Here is an 18,291-nt window from a genome sequence, read left to right on the forward strand (position 1 = left end):
AACTCTGGAGGACCGGAAGGACTCTGGTTCAGCTGCTCATTCCTGCCCAGCAAAACTGCTGCTGCTCTCTGTCTGAATGAAGATTGAGCTTTCGACAGACTCAAGGAAGTGAAAAGGATCAGCCAATGCCTACGACAATACCAGTCTGAAAACGCCTGACCTCGGAAGCTAAGCAGACTCAGGCCTGGTTAGTACTTGAATAGGAGACCTCCTGGGAATACCAGGTGTAGTAGACTTTAGGATGGCATGGTGGCACAGTGGTTAGCACTGCTGCCTCACAGCGTCAGGGACTTGGGTTAAATTCCTGTTTTGAGTCACTGTCTGTGTGGACTTTGCATGTTCTCTCCCCATGTGGGTTTCTCCCGGGTGCTCCGGTTTCCTCCCACGGTCCAAAAGATGTGCGGGTCAGGTGGATTGGCCATGTTAAATTGCCCCTTAGTGCCAGGGGGACAAGTTAGGGTAAATGCACAGAGGTACGGGGATAGGGCCCGAGTGGGATTGTGGTTGGTGCAGACTCGATGGGACGAATGGCCTCCTTCTACACTATAGGATTGTATGATTCCATGAAGTGAATCCAGAGAGGGTGCAGACTCTGGAAAGGTTGGCCCAGGTCTCTCTCCCTCTCTTAAAGACATTGACGTTCTTTGCTCCCTCAGCTTGACACATTGATTTGCTTGGTTAAGAGGATGTTCTCTTTCCTAATGTTCAGAATTAAAGGGCTGCTTTCCCCAGGAGATGGCTGACATTTAAGGGGACAGTAAATTAGTATAGGACAGAGATATATCTCGTGATTTTTTTGTCACAGATTAGATAAATTATTTATGGTTCTGCAATGAAGTAATTTATTCTTACTTATATTCTTGTAATATTGTTCTGTACCTATGTTATATACTTCCAGTTATAGAGTCATTACAGCAAAGGGGTCCTTTCAGCCACACACGTCCATCCTGACTCTTGGTAAAAGTCTCTTAGTTCTGGAAGCAGTGAACATGGATCTGTCAATCAGCCTCAATCAGCACCTTCAGGAGAATTGGGAGGGTGAATATTAGATACAGCAGAGTGAGAATGGAGGGAGAGTGTGTGGGATGGAGATTCACAGGAATGAGAGAGGAAAGAATGTTCCATAGAAACTAGAATTGTCTGTTCTGAATTTCTATCCTGTACTGACAGTGATGCATTTTGTAAACTCCTTTTACAGGATATCTGAAGGTGAAGATTTGCAGGCAGAAATATCAAACCAAATGTCACACTAAGATCTCACAAATTCACTCTATTTATCGGAACCTGAATATCATCAGTCTTTCAATTTAGAAGGATAAATTTTTGTCTGTTCTGTCTTTTTCAGGAGATCTTAAATATCAGTGTGCCTGGAAAAGCACTGAAACACACACACACACCTGAGTGAGCGTGTTCCAGTGCACGGACTGTGGAAAGAGCTTTAACACAGTCTGAAAAAACATTGCACCATTCACATCAGGGAGAGAAATTAATTGTGTTCTGTGTGTGGACGAGGCTTCAGCAGATCGTGAAACCAGCAGAGTCACAAGGACACCCGCACCATGGAGAAACGGTGGAAATGTGGGGACTGTGGGAAGGGATTCAATTACCCATCAAAGCTGGAAACTCATCGACGCAGTCACACTGGGGAGAGACCATTCACCTGCTCTCTTTGTGGGAAGGGATTTAGTCAATTCTCCCTTCTGCTTACACACCAGAGAGTTCACACCGGGGAGAGGCCATTCGCCTGTTCTGAGTGTGGGAAGGGATTTAGTGATTTAGCCACACTGCGGAGACACCAGCGAATTCACGGTGGGGAGAGACCATTCACCTGCTCTGACTGTGGGACGGGATTCATTCAATCATCCCATTTGCTGGCACACCAGCGAGTTCACACTGGGGAGAAGCCATTCACCTGCCCTGTTTGCGGAAAAGTATTCAGTAATTCATCCACGCTACTGACACACCAGCGAGTTCACACTGGAGACAGACCGTTCAATTGCTCTGACTGTGGAAAGGGATTCATTCAGTCATCCCACTTGCTGACACACCAGCGGGTCCACACAGGGGAAAAGCCATTCACCTGCTCTGAGTGTGGGAGAGGATTCAGTGATTCATCAAACCTGCTGACACACCAGCGAGTTCACACTGAGAAGAAGCCATTCAACTGCTGTGTGTGTGGAAGGGGATTCAAACATTCAGCAACCGTGATGAAACACCAGCGAGTTCACACCGGGGAGAGACCGTTCACCTGCTCCATGTGTGGGAAGGGATTCACATTGTTATGCAACCTGCAGAGACACCAGCGAGTTCACAAATGATAACAGTGGTTGGATTCTGCTGTTATTGCCGCTGTTAATCACATCCAGGACTGAACCATGTTCATTCTGACAGTAGGTGAAGTGGGAGTGTCGGAGAGTTTCTTTCTGCTGGACTGGCCGGTCCCACAACTTTGCTTCCAGTGGCTGATGATCTTTGAGCCTGGGAGAGCACATTTCCACTGAAATGATCCACATTTGATGGCAGGATTAGAGGGTACACGTGAAGCTTCTTGTAATTTAATTGTGGAAGTCAATTCTGGAGAAATGCTGTCTTAAATTGTATTCGCTTTTTAACTTAAAGAGAAATAGTCACTTTCCTTCAACATACACACAGATTAGTGTGGGTTTGATTATTGGCTTCAGTCATGGTGGTGTTGTGATGTATTTTCTGCAATTTTTATTTCTTATGAACATGTTAATGTATGAATAGAAAATGGTATTTTATAATGTGTATATGGCTTCCTGAGCTTTAGCACACCTGTCACCTTTCTGTGTAGATTTTCTATGTTCTGTAGTAATTGCTGTATTAGTTTAAGTTTGTGTATCTCTTGTACTTTTAGTTATTTGTCTTTAAGTAACTTGCTTCAGGCGTCGGCAGTCACTAAGAAATGAAACATCACACCTCAGATGTAGCAGTGAGGTCGATGAGCCTGACGAACATCAATCATTAGGAAGTGACACCACACGTCCTTTTATTACAGGGAAGCAGACACACAAATTACCTTGTGCTGCCTTGTTATCTCAGTGGAAAAGCTTTGAACTTACTACAGCAGCAGGGAAAAGCAATAAAGAAAAGGATGTTGCTGCAAGTGTCTGAGATCCTGGATTAACTCAGTTAGGAGTTAATAGAACATAGAACATAGAACATAGAAAGCCACAGCACAAACAGGCCCTTCGGCCCACAAGTTGCGCCGATCACATCCCCACCTCTAGGCCTATCTATAGCCCTCAATCCCATTAAATCCCATGTACTCATCCAGAAGTCTCTTAAAAGACCCCAACGAGTTTGCCTCCACCACCACCGACGTCAGCCGATTCCACTCACCCACCACCCTCTGAGTGAAAAACTTACCCCTGACATCCCCCCTGTACCTACCCCCCAGCACCTTAAACCTGTGTCCTCTCGTAGCAACCATTTCAGCCCTTGGAAATAGCCTCTGAGAGTCCACCCTATCCAGACCCCTCAACATCTTGTAAACCTCTATCAGGTCACCTCTCATCCTTCGTCTCTCCAGGGAGAAGAGACCAAGCTCCCTCAACCTATCCTCATAAGGCATGCCCCCCAATCCAGGCAACATCCTTGTAAATCTCCTCTGCACCCTTTCAATGGCTTCAACATCTTTCCTGTAATGAGGTGACCAGAACTGCGCGCAGTACTCCAAGTGGGGTCTAACCAGGGTCCTATAAAGCTGCAGCATTATCTCCCGACTCCTAAACTCAATCCCTCGATTAATGAAGGCTAGTACGCCATACGCCTTCTTGACCGCATCCTCCACCTGCGAGGCCGATTTAAGAGTCCTATGGACCCGGACCCCAAGGTCCTTCTGATCCTCTACACTGCTAAGAATGGTACCCTTCATTTTATACTGCTGCTCCATCCCATTGGATCTGCCAAAATGGATCACTACACACTTATCCGGGTTGAAGTCCATCTGCCACTTCTCCGCCCAGTCTTGCATTCTATCTATGTCTCGCTGCAACTTCTGACATCCCTCCAAACTATCCACAACACCACCTACCTTGGTGTCGTCAGCAAACTTACCAACCCATCCCTCCACTTCCTCATCCAGGTCATTTATGAAAATGACAAACAGCAAGGGTCCCAGAACAGATCCCTGGGGCACTCCACTGGTCACTGACCTCCATGCAGAGAAAGACCCCTCCACAGCCACTCTCTGCCTTCTGCAGGCAAGCCAGTTCTGGATCCACAAGGCAACAGCCCCTTGGATCCCATGCCCTCTCACTTTCTCAAGAAGTCTTGCATGGGGGACCTTATCGAACGCTTTGCTGAAGTCCATATAGACCACATCCACCGCTCTTCCTTCGTCAATGTGCTTGGTCACATTTTCAAAGAACTCAACCAGGCTCGTAAGGCACGACCTGCCCCTGACAAAGCCGTGCTGACTACTTTTGATCATACTAAACTTCTCTAGATGATCATAAATCCTGTCTCTCAGGATCCTCTCCATCAACTTACCAACCACTGAGGTTAGACTCACCGGTCGGTAATTTCCCGGGCTGTCCCTGTTCCCTTTCTTGAATATAGGGACCACATCCGCAATCCTCCAATCCTCCGGAACCTCTCCCGTCTCCATCGACGATGCAAAGATCATCGCCAAAGGCTCCGCAATCTCCTCCCTCGCCTCCCACAGTAACCTGGGGTACATCCCATCCGGTCCCGGCGACTTACCAACCTTGATGCCATTCAATAGTTCCAACACATCCTCTTTCTTTATGTCCACATGCTCGATCCTTTCTGTCCTCCGCAATCCAGCAGTACAACCACCCAGATCCCTTTCCACCGTGAATACCGAGGTAAAGTATTCATTAAGCAGCTCCGCCATTTCTAACGGTTCCGCACAAACTTTTCCCCCTTCACCTTTTAAGGGTCCTATGCCTTCACATCTCATCCTTTTACTCTTGACATATTTGTAGAAAGCCTTGGGATTCTCCTTAATCTTACCCGCCAAGGTCTTCTCATGACCCCTTCTCGCTCTCCTAATTTCCTTCTTAAGCTCCTTCCTACATCGCGTATACTCCTCTAAATCCTTAACACCTCCTAGCTCTCTGAACCTTCTGTACGCCTCTCTTTTCTTATTCACCAGGTTCATCACAACCTTCGTGCACCACGGTTCCCGTACCCTACCAACACCCCCCTGTCTCATCGGAACGTTGTCATGCAGAGCTCCAGACAAACATTCCTTGAAAATCCTCCACTTTCCTTCGGTACTTTTCCCCAAGAATGCCTCCTTCCAATTTACCCGTCTAATTTCCTCCCTGATGACACTGTATTTCCCTTTACTCCAGAGAAACACTTTCCTAGCCTGCCTGACCCTATCTCTTTCCAATGCTATCGTGAAGGAGATAGAATTATGATCGCTATCCCCAAGATGCTCACCCACCGAGAGATCCTCCACCTGTCCAGGTTCATTAGCCAGCACCAGATCAAGAACAGCCTCTCCTCTAGTAGGCTTATCCACATACTGTGTCAGGAAACTCTCCTGGACACACCTAACAAACTCCTCTCCATCCAAACCCCTAGCCCTAGGGATATTCCAATCTATGTTTGGGAAATTAAAATCTCCCATCACGACAACTCTGTTATTCCTACATCTCTCCAGGATCTGTTTCCCCATCTGCTCCTCAACATCTCTGTTACTATTGGGCGGCCTATAGAAAACACCCAGCAAAGTTACCGACCCCTTCCTGTTCCTAACCTCCACCCACAGAGATTCCGTAGTCAGTCCCTCCACGGCGTCCACCTTCTCTACAGCCGTGACACTATCCCTGATCAACAGTGCCACTCTTGCCTCCCTCCCTGTCCTTCCTGAAACATCTAAAACCCGGCACCTGAAGCACCCAGTCCTGTCCCTGAGACATCCAAGTCTCCGTAATGGCCACCACATCACAATTCGAAGCAGCAATCCACGCTCCAAGCTCATCCACTTTATTCACTACACTCCTGGCATTAAAATAGACACATCTCAGACCTTCAGCCTGAGCACTTCCCTTCTCCCTCACTCGTCTAACCTCCCTCTTACCCTGTCTACATTCCTTATCTATTTGCGAGCTAACCTCCTCGCTCTCAGTCCCCTCATTTCGATTCCCTCCCCCCAACCTTTCTAGTTTAAAGTCTCACCAGTAGCCTTAGCCACCCTTCCCGCCAGGATATTGGTCCCCCTGGGATTCAAGTGCCACCCGTCTTTTTTAAACAGGTCACACCTGCCCCTAAAGAGGTCCCAATGATCCAAGTACCCAAATCCTTGTCCCTTGCTCCAGTCCCTCAGCCACGCATTAATTCTCCACCGATTCCTGTTCTCACTCTCCCGCGGCACAGGCAGCAATCCCGAGATTACTACCTTTGCATTCCTCTTTCTCAGCTGTCTACCCAACTCCCTATATTCTCTTTTCATGACCCCTTCCCTCTTCCTACCTATATCAGCAGTACCTATATGCATCATTAATGGGAAGTGATGTCAGCAAGGTGACCAGGGCAGCACGGTGACACAGTGGTTCGCACTGCTGCCACACAGTGCCAGGAACCCGGGTTCAATTCCGGCCTTGAGCAACTGTGTGGAGTTTGCACATTCTCCCCGTGTCTGCGTGGGTTTTCTTCAGGTGCTCCGGTTTCCTCCCACACTCCAAAGATGTGCAGGCTAGATTGAATGGCTGTGTTAAATTGCCTCTTAGTGTCAGGGGAATTAGTTGGGTAAATAAGTGGGGTTACGGGGATAGGTCCTGGGTGGGATTGTGGTCAGAGCAGACTCGATGGGCCAAATGGCCTCCTTCTGCACTGTAGGGATTCTATGAGTTAATAGGAAGTGACATCAGCAAGATGACCAATATCCTTCAGGGACCAATCAAACATTGATCATGCACCATTTTATCAATCAGGGATTGATCATGTGCTGCTGAGGCCAATCAGAACCACAGCAGACGAGTGACAAAGCTGAATGAGCGAATACCGCACAGAGATAGTTGTGAGCGAGGGTTAATGAGTGACAATTTTCCGGAGCTCGGTGCGCAACACGACACAACATGAAGTAAGAAGATAGACTTTGGTCAACAGAACAGCCGACAGCCACAGTCAACCAGAAGCCGAGAGCTGGTGTTCCAGAGTGAGTGGACTGATCCACTGTGTTTAAATATTGTGATTTTATACTTATTACAATTAATAAATTCTGTGACAACATTCTTGTACCTGGAATGGTCTGTAACTAGTCAGGAGCTGCAGATTCCTTTCACAACTTATTCCAATGGGTAACTGACTTGACTGTTACAATTGAGATTGGAGCCAAACCCATATCTGACAACAGGATAGAATTGAAGGGGAGAAGTGTGGGTCTAAGACCAGTGTTTTAAACCAAAATAAAGGGACTGAAGGCAGAGCTGGCAAAGCCATACAAAGTAAGGGAAATTATATTGTTTGATCTTTGATTTGTTTGACACATTTTCTGTGTATTTTTATGATCCTGGTTGGGACCGTTAATGTTTAAAGAGAAATTCAAAAAGCTGGTAATTTACTGTAAGAATTATACCACAAGATTTTATGCATTTAACCGAAAACAAACTTTATTGGATATATGAAACAAAAGAAAATTAAAAATCAACACTACAAACTTAACACTGTAGTTTAGAAAGACTTATGTTATAAACTCAGTTCTACATTTTAACTTCTTCCCCTAGGTTTCCCTAATACTTCATGATATCTTGAAGGTTCATTCACTTCTGTTCCTGTGAACATATGGAAGGTGCGTCAAAGCTCCCCAGAATTCACTTTTAATTCTCCGTGTTCCAGCTATTCTCCAAGATTTTATGAGGTCCTTCCATTAGTTTCCCACTAAACAACCTTCTAACTTTCCTCTAAGATCTCAAAACTGTGGACTCCTCAGACCAAGCCTGAGCTTCACTGCCTTCTTGTGGAGGGATTTAAACATTAGGAACAGCCCTGGTTCCTCATGGCCCTCTGGGCTTCTAGTCCCACAGCTGGTTCACAGCTCCTCATCCCACAGCTGGTTCACAGCTCCTGGTCCCACAGCTGATGGCTTCCAGGCTAACTGCAGACTGCCTGATTTCTGTGAAAGGTCAAAACCTCTCTCGTTTCTCCTTCCCGTTTAACTAAGGGTTGTGTGAAATATTCCATTCAGGGGAAGGTGGTGGGATAGTGGGAATGTCTCTGGCCGAGTAATGCAGAGACCCAGCAAAGGATCTGGGGACAGTCGGCTGGTAGGATTTGAATTCAGTGAATCAATCTGGAATTATATAAAGTTAGTTTCATGGTCACCGTTACGAGACTATCATTGATTGTTGTAAAAACCTGTCCAGTTCACCCTATTAATGCTCCCTATTAGGGAGGGAAATCTGCCATCCTTACCCGGTCTGGCCTACATGTGAATCCAGACCCACACAGCGATGTGGGTGACTCTTAACTGTCCCTCTGAAATGGCCGAGCAAGTCACTCCATTCAAGGGCAATTAGGAGATGAGCAACGTGTGCTGGGGCTTTGCCAGCAGTGTCCACATCCCAGGAAAGAATAAAGAATATTCCACGGAAAGTGATGGGTGATTTGAAATGAATTGAAAGTAGGTCAGGAGGTGTTCGTACCGTCCAGAGCTGCTTTTCAATGGATCCTCCTGTTTAAAATAAAAACACATCAGTGTGCCCCTTTCCCAGACACAGTTGACCTCAGAATATCACAATGCTGTTTTTAAACATTCCTATGTTAAAGAATCAGACATTTAGAATTGTGAAACAGACAGAAATTAAATGTTCCGTTTTTCCTGGGATCCTCCTGTGCCTGGCACCGGTGTCCTGAACAAGGTTATTAACATTCTCTGGGTTAAAGGTTCCTCCTGGTTCTTGCTGTCTGTTGTGTCCTTTGTCACAGTCGGTACCAGGACATTTCTATTGAAAGGTTGTTAAGAAATTCCAGTGAATTCCAGTCCCTTGTGTAACGTTCCATTTGGTGTGTGTCAGATTCAGAGATGTCCACGTGTGTGTGAAAAGGGTTCTGGGTAAGGGTTTTAACCCTTCTTTCCCCGTTAGTAACAATGAGCCCTGTATTCAATTCTAAAGTATAAAGTCCTCATTAGATATCAATTCTACCTGTTATCTACATTTCACCAACCAGTCTATATTTTCATCACAGGACTGCAGTGGGAGCACCGTCAACATCTTACTGACTGGATCGATTTTATCGAGGAGGTGACGAAGGTGATCGATGAGGGTAGAGCAGTGGATGTTGTGAACATGGATTTTAGTAAGGCTTTCAACAAGGTCCCTCATGGTCGGCGCATCCAGAAGATTAAGATGCATGGGATTCACGGTGACTTGGCCGCTTGGATTCAGAATTGACTTGCCCATAGAAGTCAGAGAGTAGTGGTGGAGGGTGTTTTTCAGACTGGAGGTCCATGACTAAAGAATATTCTTTATTCTTTCCTGGGATGTGGACACTGCTGGCAAAGCCCCAGCACACGTTGCTCAGCTCCTAATTGCCCTTGAACGGAGTGACTTGCTCGGCCATTTCAGAGGGACAGTTAAGTCAGACTAGCAGGGATCCGTACTGGGACCTGCGCTATTTGTGATATATAGAAATGACTTGGATGAAAACGTGGATGGGTGGGTGAGTAAGCTTGCAGACGTCACAAAACTAGATGGAGTTGTAGATAGTGTAGAAGGTTGTCAAAGGATACAGTGGGATGTGGATCAGCTGCAGATATGAGCGGAGAAATGGCAGATGGATTTTAATCCGGGCAAGTGTGAGGTGCTGCACTTTGGGAGATCAAATATTAAGGATAAGTATACAGTTAATGTACAGAGGGATGTTGGGGTTCAAGTCCATAGCTTCCTGAAATTAGCCACACAAATATTTATCGGTAAAGAAGGCATATGGCATGCTTGCCTTTATTGAGTACAAGAGTCAGCATGTCATGTTGCAGCTTTATAAAAGTTTGTTTGGGCCGCGCTTAGAATATTGTGTTCAATTCTGGTCACCACATTACAGAAAGGATGGAGAGGTTTTGATGAGGGTGCAGAAGAGGTTTCCCAGGATGCTGCCTGGACTGGAGGGTGTGAGCGACTGACAAACGAGGGTTGTTTTCTCGATAGCGGTGGAGGGTGAGGGGAGATCTGATAGCAGTCTATAAAATGAGAGACATAGAATCTTTTCCCTCAGAGTTGATATGTCGAATACCAGGGAGCATGCACTTAAGGTGAAACGGGGAAAGTTCAAAGGAGATGTGAGAGGTAGGTTGTTTTACACAGAGAGTGGTAGGTGTCTGGAACACGCTGCTAGGAGTGGTGGTGGAGGCAGATACGATAGGGGCGTTTAAGGGGGTTTTAAATAAGCACATGAATATGCAAGGAATAGAGGAATATGGACCAAGGGCAGGCAGAAAGGAATAGTTTAATTTGGCATCATGTTCGACACAACATGGTGGGCTGAAGGGTCTGTTCCTGAGCTGTACTGTTCTACGTACTATTTGTGATCTCCATTTAGAAAAAGGAAATAGAGGCACTGGAGAAGGGGCAAGAAAGATTCACAAGAATAATCCCAGAACTGTAATCACTTGTGAACTCACTGGTGTTTCACCAAGTTTGCTGACTGAGTGAATCCCTTCCCAGTCAGAGCAGGTGACCAGCCTCTGCCTGGTGTGAACTCACTGGTGGGACATTAGTTCCCGAGAGCTTTTGAAGCCACGCCCACATTTAAAGGGTCTCTCCTGGGTGTGATGATGTTGTGCCTGGGCAGGCTGGATAACTGAGTAAATCCTTTCGCACACACCGAGCAGGTGAATGGTTTCTCCCCGGTGTGAACTCACTGGTGTTTCAGCAGTGTTGATGATATTCTAAACCTCCTTGAACAGTGAGAGCAGCTGAACGGCCTCTCCCCGGTGTGAATGTGCTCGGGGATCATCAGTTCCTGAGAGCTTTTGAAGCCGGCTTCTCGGGCAGAGCATTTAAAGGGTCTCTCCTTGGAGTGAGTGTCTTTGTGTCTCAGCAGGCTGGTTGACTGAGTGAATCCCTTCCCACACACAGAGCAGGTGAACGGTCTTTCCCCAGTGTGAACTCGCTGATGTTCCCACAGGCTGGATGACGTTTTAAATCTCTTTGTGCAGTGAGAGCAGCTGAACGGTCTCTCCTCAGTGTGAATGCGCTGGTGGGACACCAGGTCCTGAGAGCTTTTGAATCCGCTCCCACAGTCAGAGCATTGAAACGGTCTCTCATTAGTGTGAGTGACTTTGTGTCTGCGCAGGTGGGATGAAGTAGTGAATCCCTTCCCACACACCGAGCAGGTGAACGGTCTCTCCCCAGTGTGAACTCGCCGGTGCACTCGCAGGTTGGATGATGTTCTAAACCTCTTTGTGCAGTGAGAGCAGCTGAACGGTCTATCCTCAGTGTGAGTGCGCTGGTGGGACATCAGATCCTGAGAGTCTTTGAAGCCACTCCCACAGTCAGAGCATTTAAATGGTCTCTCATTGGTGTGAGTGGCTTTGTGTTTCTGCAAGCTGGATGAAGTTGTGAATCCCTTCCCACACACAGAGCAGGTGAACGGCCTTTCCCCGGTGTGAACTCGCTGGTGTGTCTGCAGGTTGGATGATGTTCTAAACCTCTTTGTGCAGTGAGAGCAGCTGAACGGTCTCTCCTCAGTGTGAATGCGCTGGTGGTCCCTAAGTACCTGAGAGCTTTTGAATCTGCTCCCACAGTCAGAGCATTTAAATGGTCTCTCATTGGTGTGAGTGGCTTTGTGTTTCTGCAGGCTGGATGACTGAATGAATCCCTTCCCACACACAGAGCAGGTGAATGGTCTCTCCCCAGTGTGAACTCGCTGGTGTATCTGCAGGTTGGATGACGTTCTAAATGTCTTTGAGCAGTGAGAGCAGCTGAACGGTCTCTCCTCAGTGTGAATGCGCTGGTGGGACATCAGATACTGAGAGCTTTTAAAACCACTCCCACAGTCACAGCATTTAAATGGTCTCTCATTGGTGTGAGTGAGATTGTGTTTCTGCAGGCTGGAAAACTGAGTGAATCCCTTCCCACACACAGAGCAGGTGAACGGCCTCTCCCCAGTGTGACTGCGTTTATGAATTTCCAGCTCAGATGGGAACCCGAATCTCTTCCCACAGTCCCCACATTTGCACGGTTTCTCCATGGTGCGGGTGTCCTTGTGACTCTCCAGGTTAAACAATCAGTTAAATCTCACACAGAACATGGGTACAGTCTCTCCCCGCTGTGAATGCTGCGATGCATTTTCAGGCTGTGTTACTGGTTAAAGCTCTTTCCACACTCAGTGCACTGGAACACTCTCACTCGGGTGTGTGTGTCTCAATGCATTTCTAGTCACAGCAATGTTTACAATCTTTTGAACCCAATAGGCCAAACAAAAATTTCTCCTGCTAGATTCAAAGGTCGATGATATTTAGGTCCCAAGAAATCGAGTCACTCGGTCAGATCTAGATGTGATGTTGGAGATTTCTGTCTGATTTCTCCTTGTCTAATATCCTGTAAGTCAATTTAGAAAAAAAACATCGCAATTCAGAATACGATCGAAATTCAAATCTACATTTCTAGTTTATAGAGCATTCATTAAAAACACAGTCATGGAGCATTAAACTTGCCGAGGCCTGTTCCCGGGAGGGAGGGAGAAGCCCCGCAGCTGCAAACCAGGGAGCTGACAATGATTCTGAAGGGTTTGCGGATCCACAAAGTGTTTCCAAATCCTCCCAGCCACCGCCTAACGCTGACTCCGCTTCTCCGGGACAAACAAGCGCCAAGGACAGCAATGACACTGCGCATGCTCCACATCACAATGCCCGGGGTGTGATTGACGGCAGCTCCGGACCAATAGGAAGGGGCGGGGCTGGAGGACCGAGCAGGAGCGGCTGGTCCTCCAACAATCGGAGTGAATGAGGGGCGGGGCTGGAGGACCGAGCAGGAGCGGCTGGTCCTCTAACCAATCGGAGTGAATGAGGGGCGGGGCTGAGGCGTCCCCATACAACGCACAGGAAGTAGTTTGCATGCGCAGTAATGTTACAGTCTGGAGCATGCGCAGTAAGCAACGGCGTTTGCCGCACGCACAGTGTGGGTGATCGCAATCGGAGCGAAGCTCCTCTGTCTCATCAGCAGCCGGTAAGGATGCGGAAACATAGAGGGAGTAATGGAACCGGCGGATGGACGTAGAGGGTTTCTAAATACCTGGTCAAGGCCTCAAATCTCGAAAATGAGCCCGTCGGTCTGTGTTTGCAGCTTCCGGTCTTTTTCCCGAGACGAGGCTCAGGTTAACGGCCGCCATCTTGATTCAGCAGGGAGGAGAGCGCATGCGCGGTGTCTTGGTGACGCAACAGCGAGTGGGCGGGGCTTCATGTTTCTGCTTCCCCTCCAGGTCCTAGCTCCCGGTCCATTAGCACAATGAGCAACAGGTTTCGAAACAGCTTCACCCACCCAGGCTGCAGCTGCTGTTTGCAGCCTTGATGAGTCCATGGGCCATGTACAGATTCAGTGTGAGAGTTGAAAATCCTGTATAGTTACCTAAAGCGGTTACACAGCTTTTGGTTACACTTCAGCCCCGGGCTCCTCATGTTTACATAGAAACATGATGTGGAGATGCCGGCGTTGGACTGGGGTAAGCACAGTAAGAAGTCTCACAACACCAGGTTAAAGTCCAACAGGTTTATTTTGTATTTGCTACCAAGTAAACCTGGTGAGACTTCTTACATAGAAACATACACAGAAAATAGAAGCTGGGAGTCGGCCGTTCGGCCCTTTGAGCGTGCGCCGCCATTCATTATTGTCATGGCTGATTATCAAATTAAATACCCTGATCCCTGTCGCCCCAAGAGATTTATCTCATTGAAATCAGGCTCTACTTCCACTTTTGAAGAACGTGAATCCAAAGATTCATGACCCTCTGAAAGAAAAACATCTCATCTCTGTTTTCAATGGGCAATGCTGTTTTTTAAAACAGCGACTCCCTAGATTCTCCCCTGAGAGTAAACATCCTCTCCAGATCCAAAACAGAAAATGCTGGAAAATCTCAGCAGGTCAGGCAGCACCTTTTCTCCCCCTTTGCTTCGCCTTTCCCCTTTTTTCTCCCTCCAATCCACCCTCCCCTCCCCCACATCTTCATCCATCACAACTTCTTCAGCTTCTCTGCTGTTTGGCCATTCACACTTTCTATTCTCTCTATAGACTGCCATTAGCATCCTTTCCCCTGGTTCCTGTGGCTTGGACCCATCTTTCATCCCCTCACAGTGTAAACATCTCCCACTTTCTATGCCTTTTTTATGCTTTGACAAAAGGTCATCTGGACTCGAAGCTTCAACTCTTTTCTCTCCTCACAGATGCTGCCAGACCTCCTGAGATTTTCCAGCATTTTCTCTTTTGGTTTCAGATTCCAGCATCCGCAGTAATTTGCTTTTACCTTTCTCTCCATATCCAACCTGTCAAGAGTTTTCAGAATCTTGAAGGTTTAAATTAAGTTGCCTCTTACTCTTTTGAAGTCGAGCAGAAGCTAAACTCAAGCAGAGACTGTCTCACTGCTCCTCATCAGACAATCCACCCATTTCCAGGTATTAGTCTACTAAACCTTCTATGAACTGCTTCTCGTAAAGCAGTTAAGGAATAATATGCACTCATATTTTTCCTGAAATAAGGAAACCAATAATGTACACACTGCTCCAGATATGTCTAACCAATGCCCTGTGCAACTGAAACATAATTTCCTTGCTTTTACTCAATTCCCCTCACAATAAATCACAGTTTTCTGATTCACTTGTACCTGAGACAATATTGCGATTTTCTATCGTGATGGATTTTGGATACTTTTTCTTAAACAGGGGGTTAGAAGGGGAGGATTTACACACATCAAGCTCAAACCAAGAGAAAAATGTTGTCTCTTCTGATATGGGCTTTCTGAATGGGATAAGTCGGAGGATGTGAATGGAATGTTTCCACTTGTTGGTGTTTCCAATACTGGGAACCATGAACAGACAACAGAGACGAATAAATCAAACAGGAGGAGATATTTATTTCTTGTTAGAATATGGAACTCACTGCGACTGGAAGTGGTTGAGACAAATACTTTAGATGCTTTAAAAAGGAAACCAGATGAGAACATGAGAGAAAAAGAATTAAAAAGTTGAGCTGAAAAGCTGAGTTAAGGTGAGCAGAATGAGAGGAGATTTGTGTGGATTAGAAATTCCAGTACAGATCAGGGCAGGGATGGGAGGGTGGCGGCGGAGGCAGTGGCACAGTGGAACTATCACTGGACTAGCAACCCAGAGACCCAGGATAATGTTCTGGGGACCTAGGTTCGAATCCCACCACAGCAGATGGTGAAATTTAAATTCAATTAAAAGTCTGATGATGACCATGAAACCATTGTTGATTGTCGTAAAAACCCATCTGGTTCACTGATGTCCTTTAAGGATGGAAATCTGCTGGCCTTAACTGGTCTGGCCTACATGTAACCACAGCAATGTGGTTGACTCTCAAATGCCCTGTGAAATGGAGGGCAGTTGGGGATGGGCAATAAATGCTGTCCCAGTCGGTGACGCCCACACCCCGTTAAAAATGAATTTAAAAAATAGACTGGCCTGTTTGTGTATTGTGTATCTCATGTATTCATAGAATCCCTACAGTGCAGAAGGAGGCCTTTCAGACCACCCCACCCAGGCTATTCCCGTAACCCCACATATTTACCCCGCTAATCTCCCGAACCTATACATCTTGGGACAGAAAGGGGCAACCACCTAACCTGAACATCTTTGGAGAGTGGGAGGGAACTGGAGCACCCGGAGGAAACCCACACAGACACAAGGAGAATGCGCAAACTCCATACAGACAGGTAACCAAGGCTACAATCGAACCCATGTCCCTGGTGCTGAGAGGCAGGAGTACTAACCACTGTGCCATCCATGTAATTCTTTGTAAACTTATTTCACAGGAAATTGAAGAGAAGGATCTGCAGTCTGGATGATCGAATCTCACGTCAGACAGAGTCAATCGGTTCATCGGGATCTGAAAATTTGTGCATCTGAAGGGATTTAATTGACCATCTCAGTTGGAAACTGGTGAGAATCTGTTTCCTTGCCCCTCCTGTGGGAAGGGATTGATACAGCTGGAAAACATGCTGACACGACAGCGAGCTCGCAATAGTGAGAGTTCATTCACCTGCTCCGTGTGTGGGAAGAAATTCATGTGTTCGTCCAACCTGCTGGCTCACCAACTCGATCACATTATTCAGAAGCCTCTTCAAAGCTCTGACTCTGGGGAAAGCATTGAAACCTCTGAGGAACAGGCCCAACACCAGCTCCTTCACACTGACGAGAGACCGTTCAGCTGCTCCCACTGCGGGAAGAGGTTCAGCCAGTCCTCCCGCCTTGCAGAGCACCAGCTCCTTCACACACACGAGAGACCGTTCAGCTGCTCCCACTGCGGGGAGTCGTTCAGCAACTCAGTGCATCTCACTGAGCATCAACCAGTTCATACCAAGGACAGGCCATTCAGCTGCTCCCAGTGTGGGAAGAGATTCACTCAGTCCTCCCACTGCACCGTTCACCAACTGGTTCATTCTCAGAAGAGACATTTTAAATGCTTTAAATGTGAGAAGACCTTCAAAAGAAGGATTAGTCTGCTGAGACACCAGGACACTCACACCGGGGAGAGGCCGTACCCCTGTTCTGTTTGTGGGAAGAGATTCGCTCATTCATCTCATCTTCTGACACACAAGCGAGTTCACACTGGGGAGAGGCCTTTCCTCTGCTCCCTCTGTGGGAAGAGATTCACTCGATTTTCACACCTTTTGACACACAAGAGTATTCACACTGGAGGGAAACCATTCACCTCCTCAATGTGTAGAAAGGAAGAAGTTCAATCAACTGACCAGCTGACACACCAGCGAGTTCACACTGGGGAGAAGCTGTTCACCTGCTCGGTGTGTGGGAAGGAATTCACTCGGTCTTACTATCTTCTGAGGCACCGGCGAGTTCACACTGGGGAGAGGCCATTCCTCTGCTCCGTGTGTGGGAAGATGTTTCCTCATTCATCCCAGCTTGTGATACACGAGCGTGTTCACACAGGGGAGAGGCCTTACGTTTGCCCTGTGTGCGGGAAAGCATTTGCTTCTTTACAACACCTGCTGAAACATCGGCCTGTTCACACCGGGGAGAAGCCATTCTCTTGCTCCATTTGTGGCAAGAGATTCACTCAGTCATCTGACCTGCTGAGACACCAATACATTCACACAGGGGACAGGCCGTTCACCTGCTCTGTGTGTGGGAAGGGATTCATTGGTTCATCCCGCCTGCAGACACACCAGCGAGTTCACACCGGGGAGAAGCCGTTCACCTGCTCTGTGTGTGGGAAGGGATACACTCAGGTATCCAGCCTGCAGAGACACCAGCGAGTTCACACTGCGACAGAACCGTTCACCTGCTCTCAGTGTGGGAAGGGATTCACTGATCCATCCCACCTGCAGAGACACCAGCGAGTTCACACTGGGGAGAAGCCGTTCACCTGCTCTGTGTGTGGGAAGGGATACACTCAGGTATCGAACCTGCAGAGACACCAGCGTGTTCACACCGGGGAGAGGCCGTTCCTGTGCTCTGTGTGTGGAAAGGGATTCGCTCAGTCATCTGGCCTGCTGAAACACCAACGCATTCACACCGGGGAGAAGCCGTTCACCTGCTCTGTGTGTGGGAAGGGATTCACTGATTCATCCTATATGCTGAAACACCAGCGAGCTCACACTGCGACAGAACCGTTCACCTGCTCCCTGTGTGGGAAGGGATTCACTGATCCATCCCGCCTGCAGAGACACCAGCGAGTTCACACTGGGGCAAAACCTTTCAACTGCTCCATGTGTGGGAAGGGATTTAATCAGTATTACAGCCTGCTGAAACATAGACGACTTCATGTGTGACCGGCAAAGTTGGATTCTGTTGTTTCTGCGCCCTGAGATAAACAATAACAATTGGATCAATAGGGGAGGCAGCGGCACAGTGGAATTATCACTGGACTCAGGGTAAGGCTCTGGGGACCCAGGTTCGAATCCCACCACAGGCAATGGTGAAATTTGAATTCAATTAAAATCTCGAATTAAAAGTCTAATGACAAACCTTAACCATTGTTGATCGTTGTCAAAACCACTCTGGTTCAGTCATGTCCTTTCGGGAAGGAAACCTGCTGTCTGGCCTACATGTGACTCCAGACCCACAGCAATGTGGTTGACTCTCAAATGCCTTCTGAAATGGAG

The 18,291-nt window shown here is 47.4% G+C and overlaps 2 protein-coding genes and 1 pseudogene across 2 annotated transcripts in view; all 3 read left to right on the forward strand.

Annotated features, from left to right (window-relative positions):
• Nucleotides 1–2,318, forward strand: part of LOC144486581 (uncharacterized) — an 88,186-nt gene extending 85,868 nt beyond the window's left edge. Inside the window, exon 5 of the mRNA XM_078204636.1 lies at nt 1,680–2,318. Within this exon, the coding sequence (XP_078060762.1) occupies nt 1,680–2,318 (639 nt within the window). The remainder of the gene's footprint in view (nt 1–1,679) is intronic.
• On the forward strand, nt 128–236 carry LOC144486585 (5S ribosomal RNA; annotated as a pseudogene).
• Nucleotides 2,319–16,001: 13,683 nt separating the features above from the next.
• The window catches only part of LOC144486582 (uncharacterized), a 34,353-nt gene continuing 32,063 nt past the window's right edge, over nt 16,002–18,291 (forward strand). Inside the window, exon 1 of the mRNA XM_078204637.1 lies at nt 16,002–17,952. Coding sequence (XP_078060763.1) covers nt 16,165–17,952 — 1,788 coding nt within the window. The 5' untranslated portion in view covers nt 16,002–16,164. The remainder of the gene's footprint in view (nt 17,953–18,291) is intronic.

The sequence above is a fragment of the Mustelus asterias genome, unplaced genomic scaffold (genome assembly GCF_964213995.1).
Source record: "Mustelus asterias unplaced genomic scaffold, sMusAst1.hap1.1 HAP1_SCAFFOLD_402, whole genome shotgun sequence".
Taxonomy (NCBI): Eukaryota; Metazoa; Chordata; class Chondrichthyes; order Carcharhiniformes; family Triakidae; genus Mustelus; species Mustelus asterias.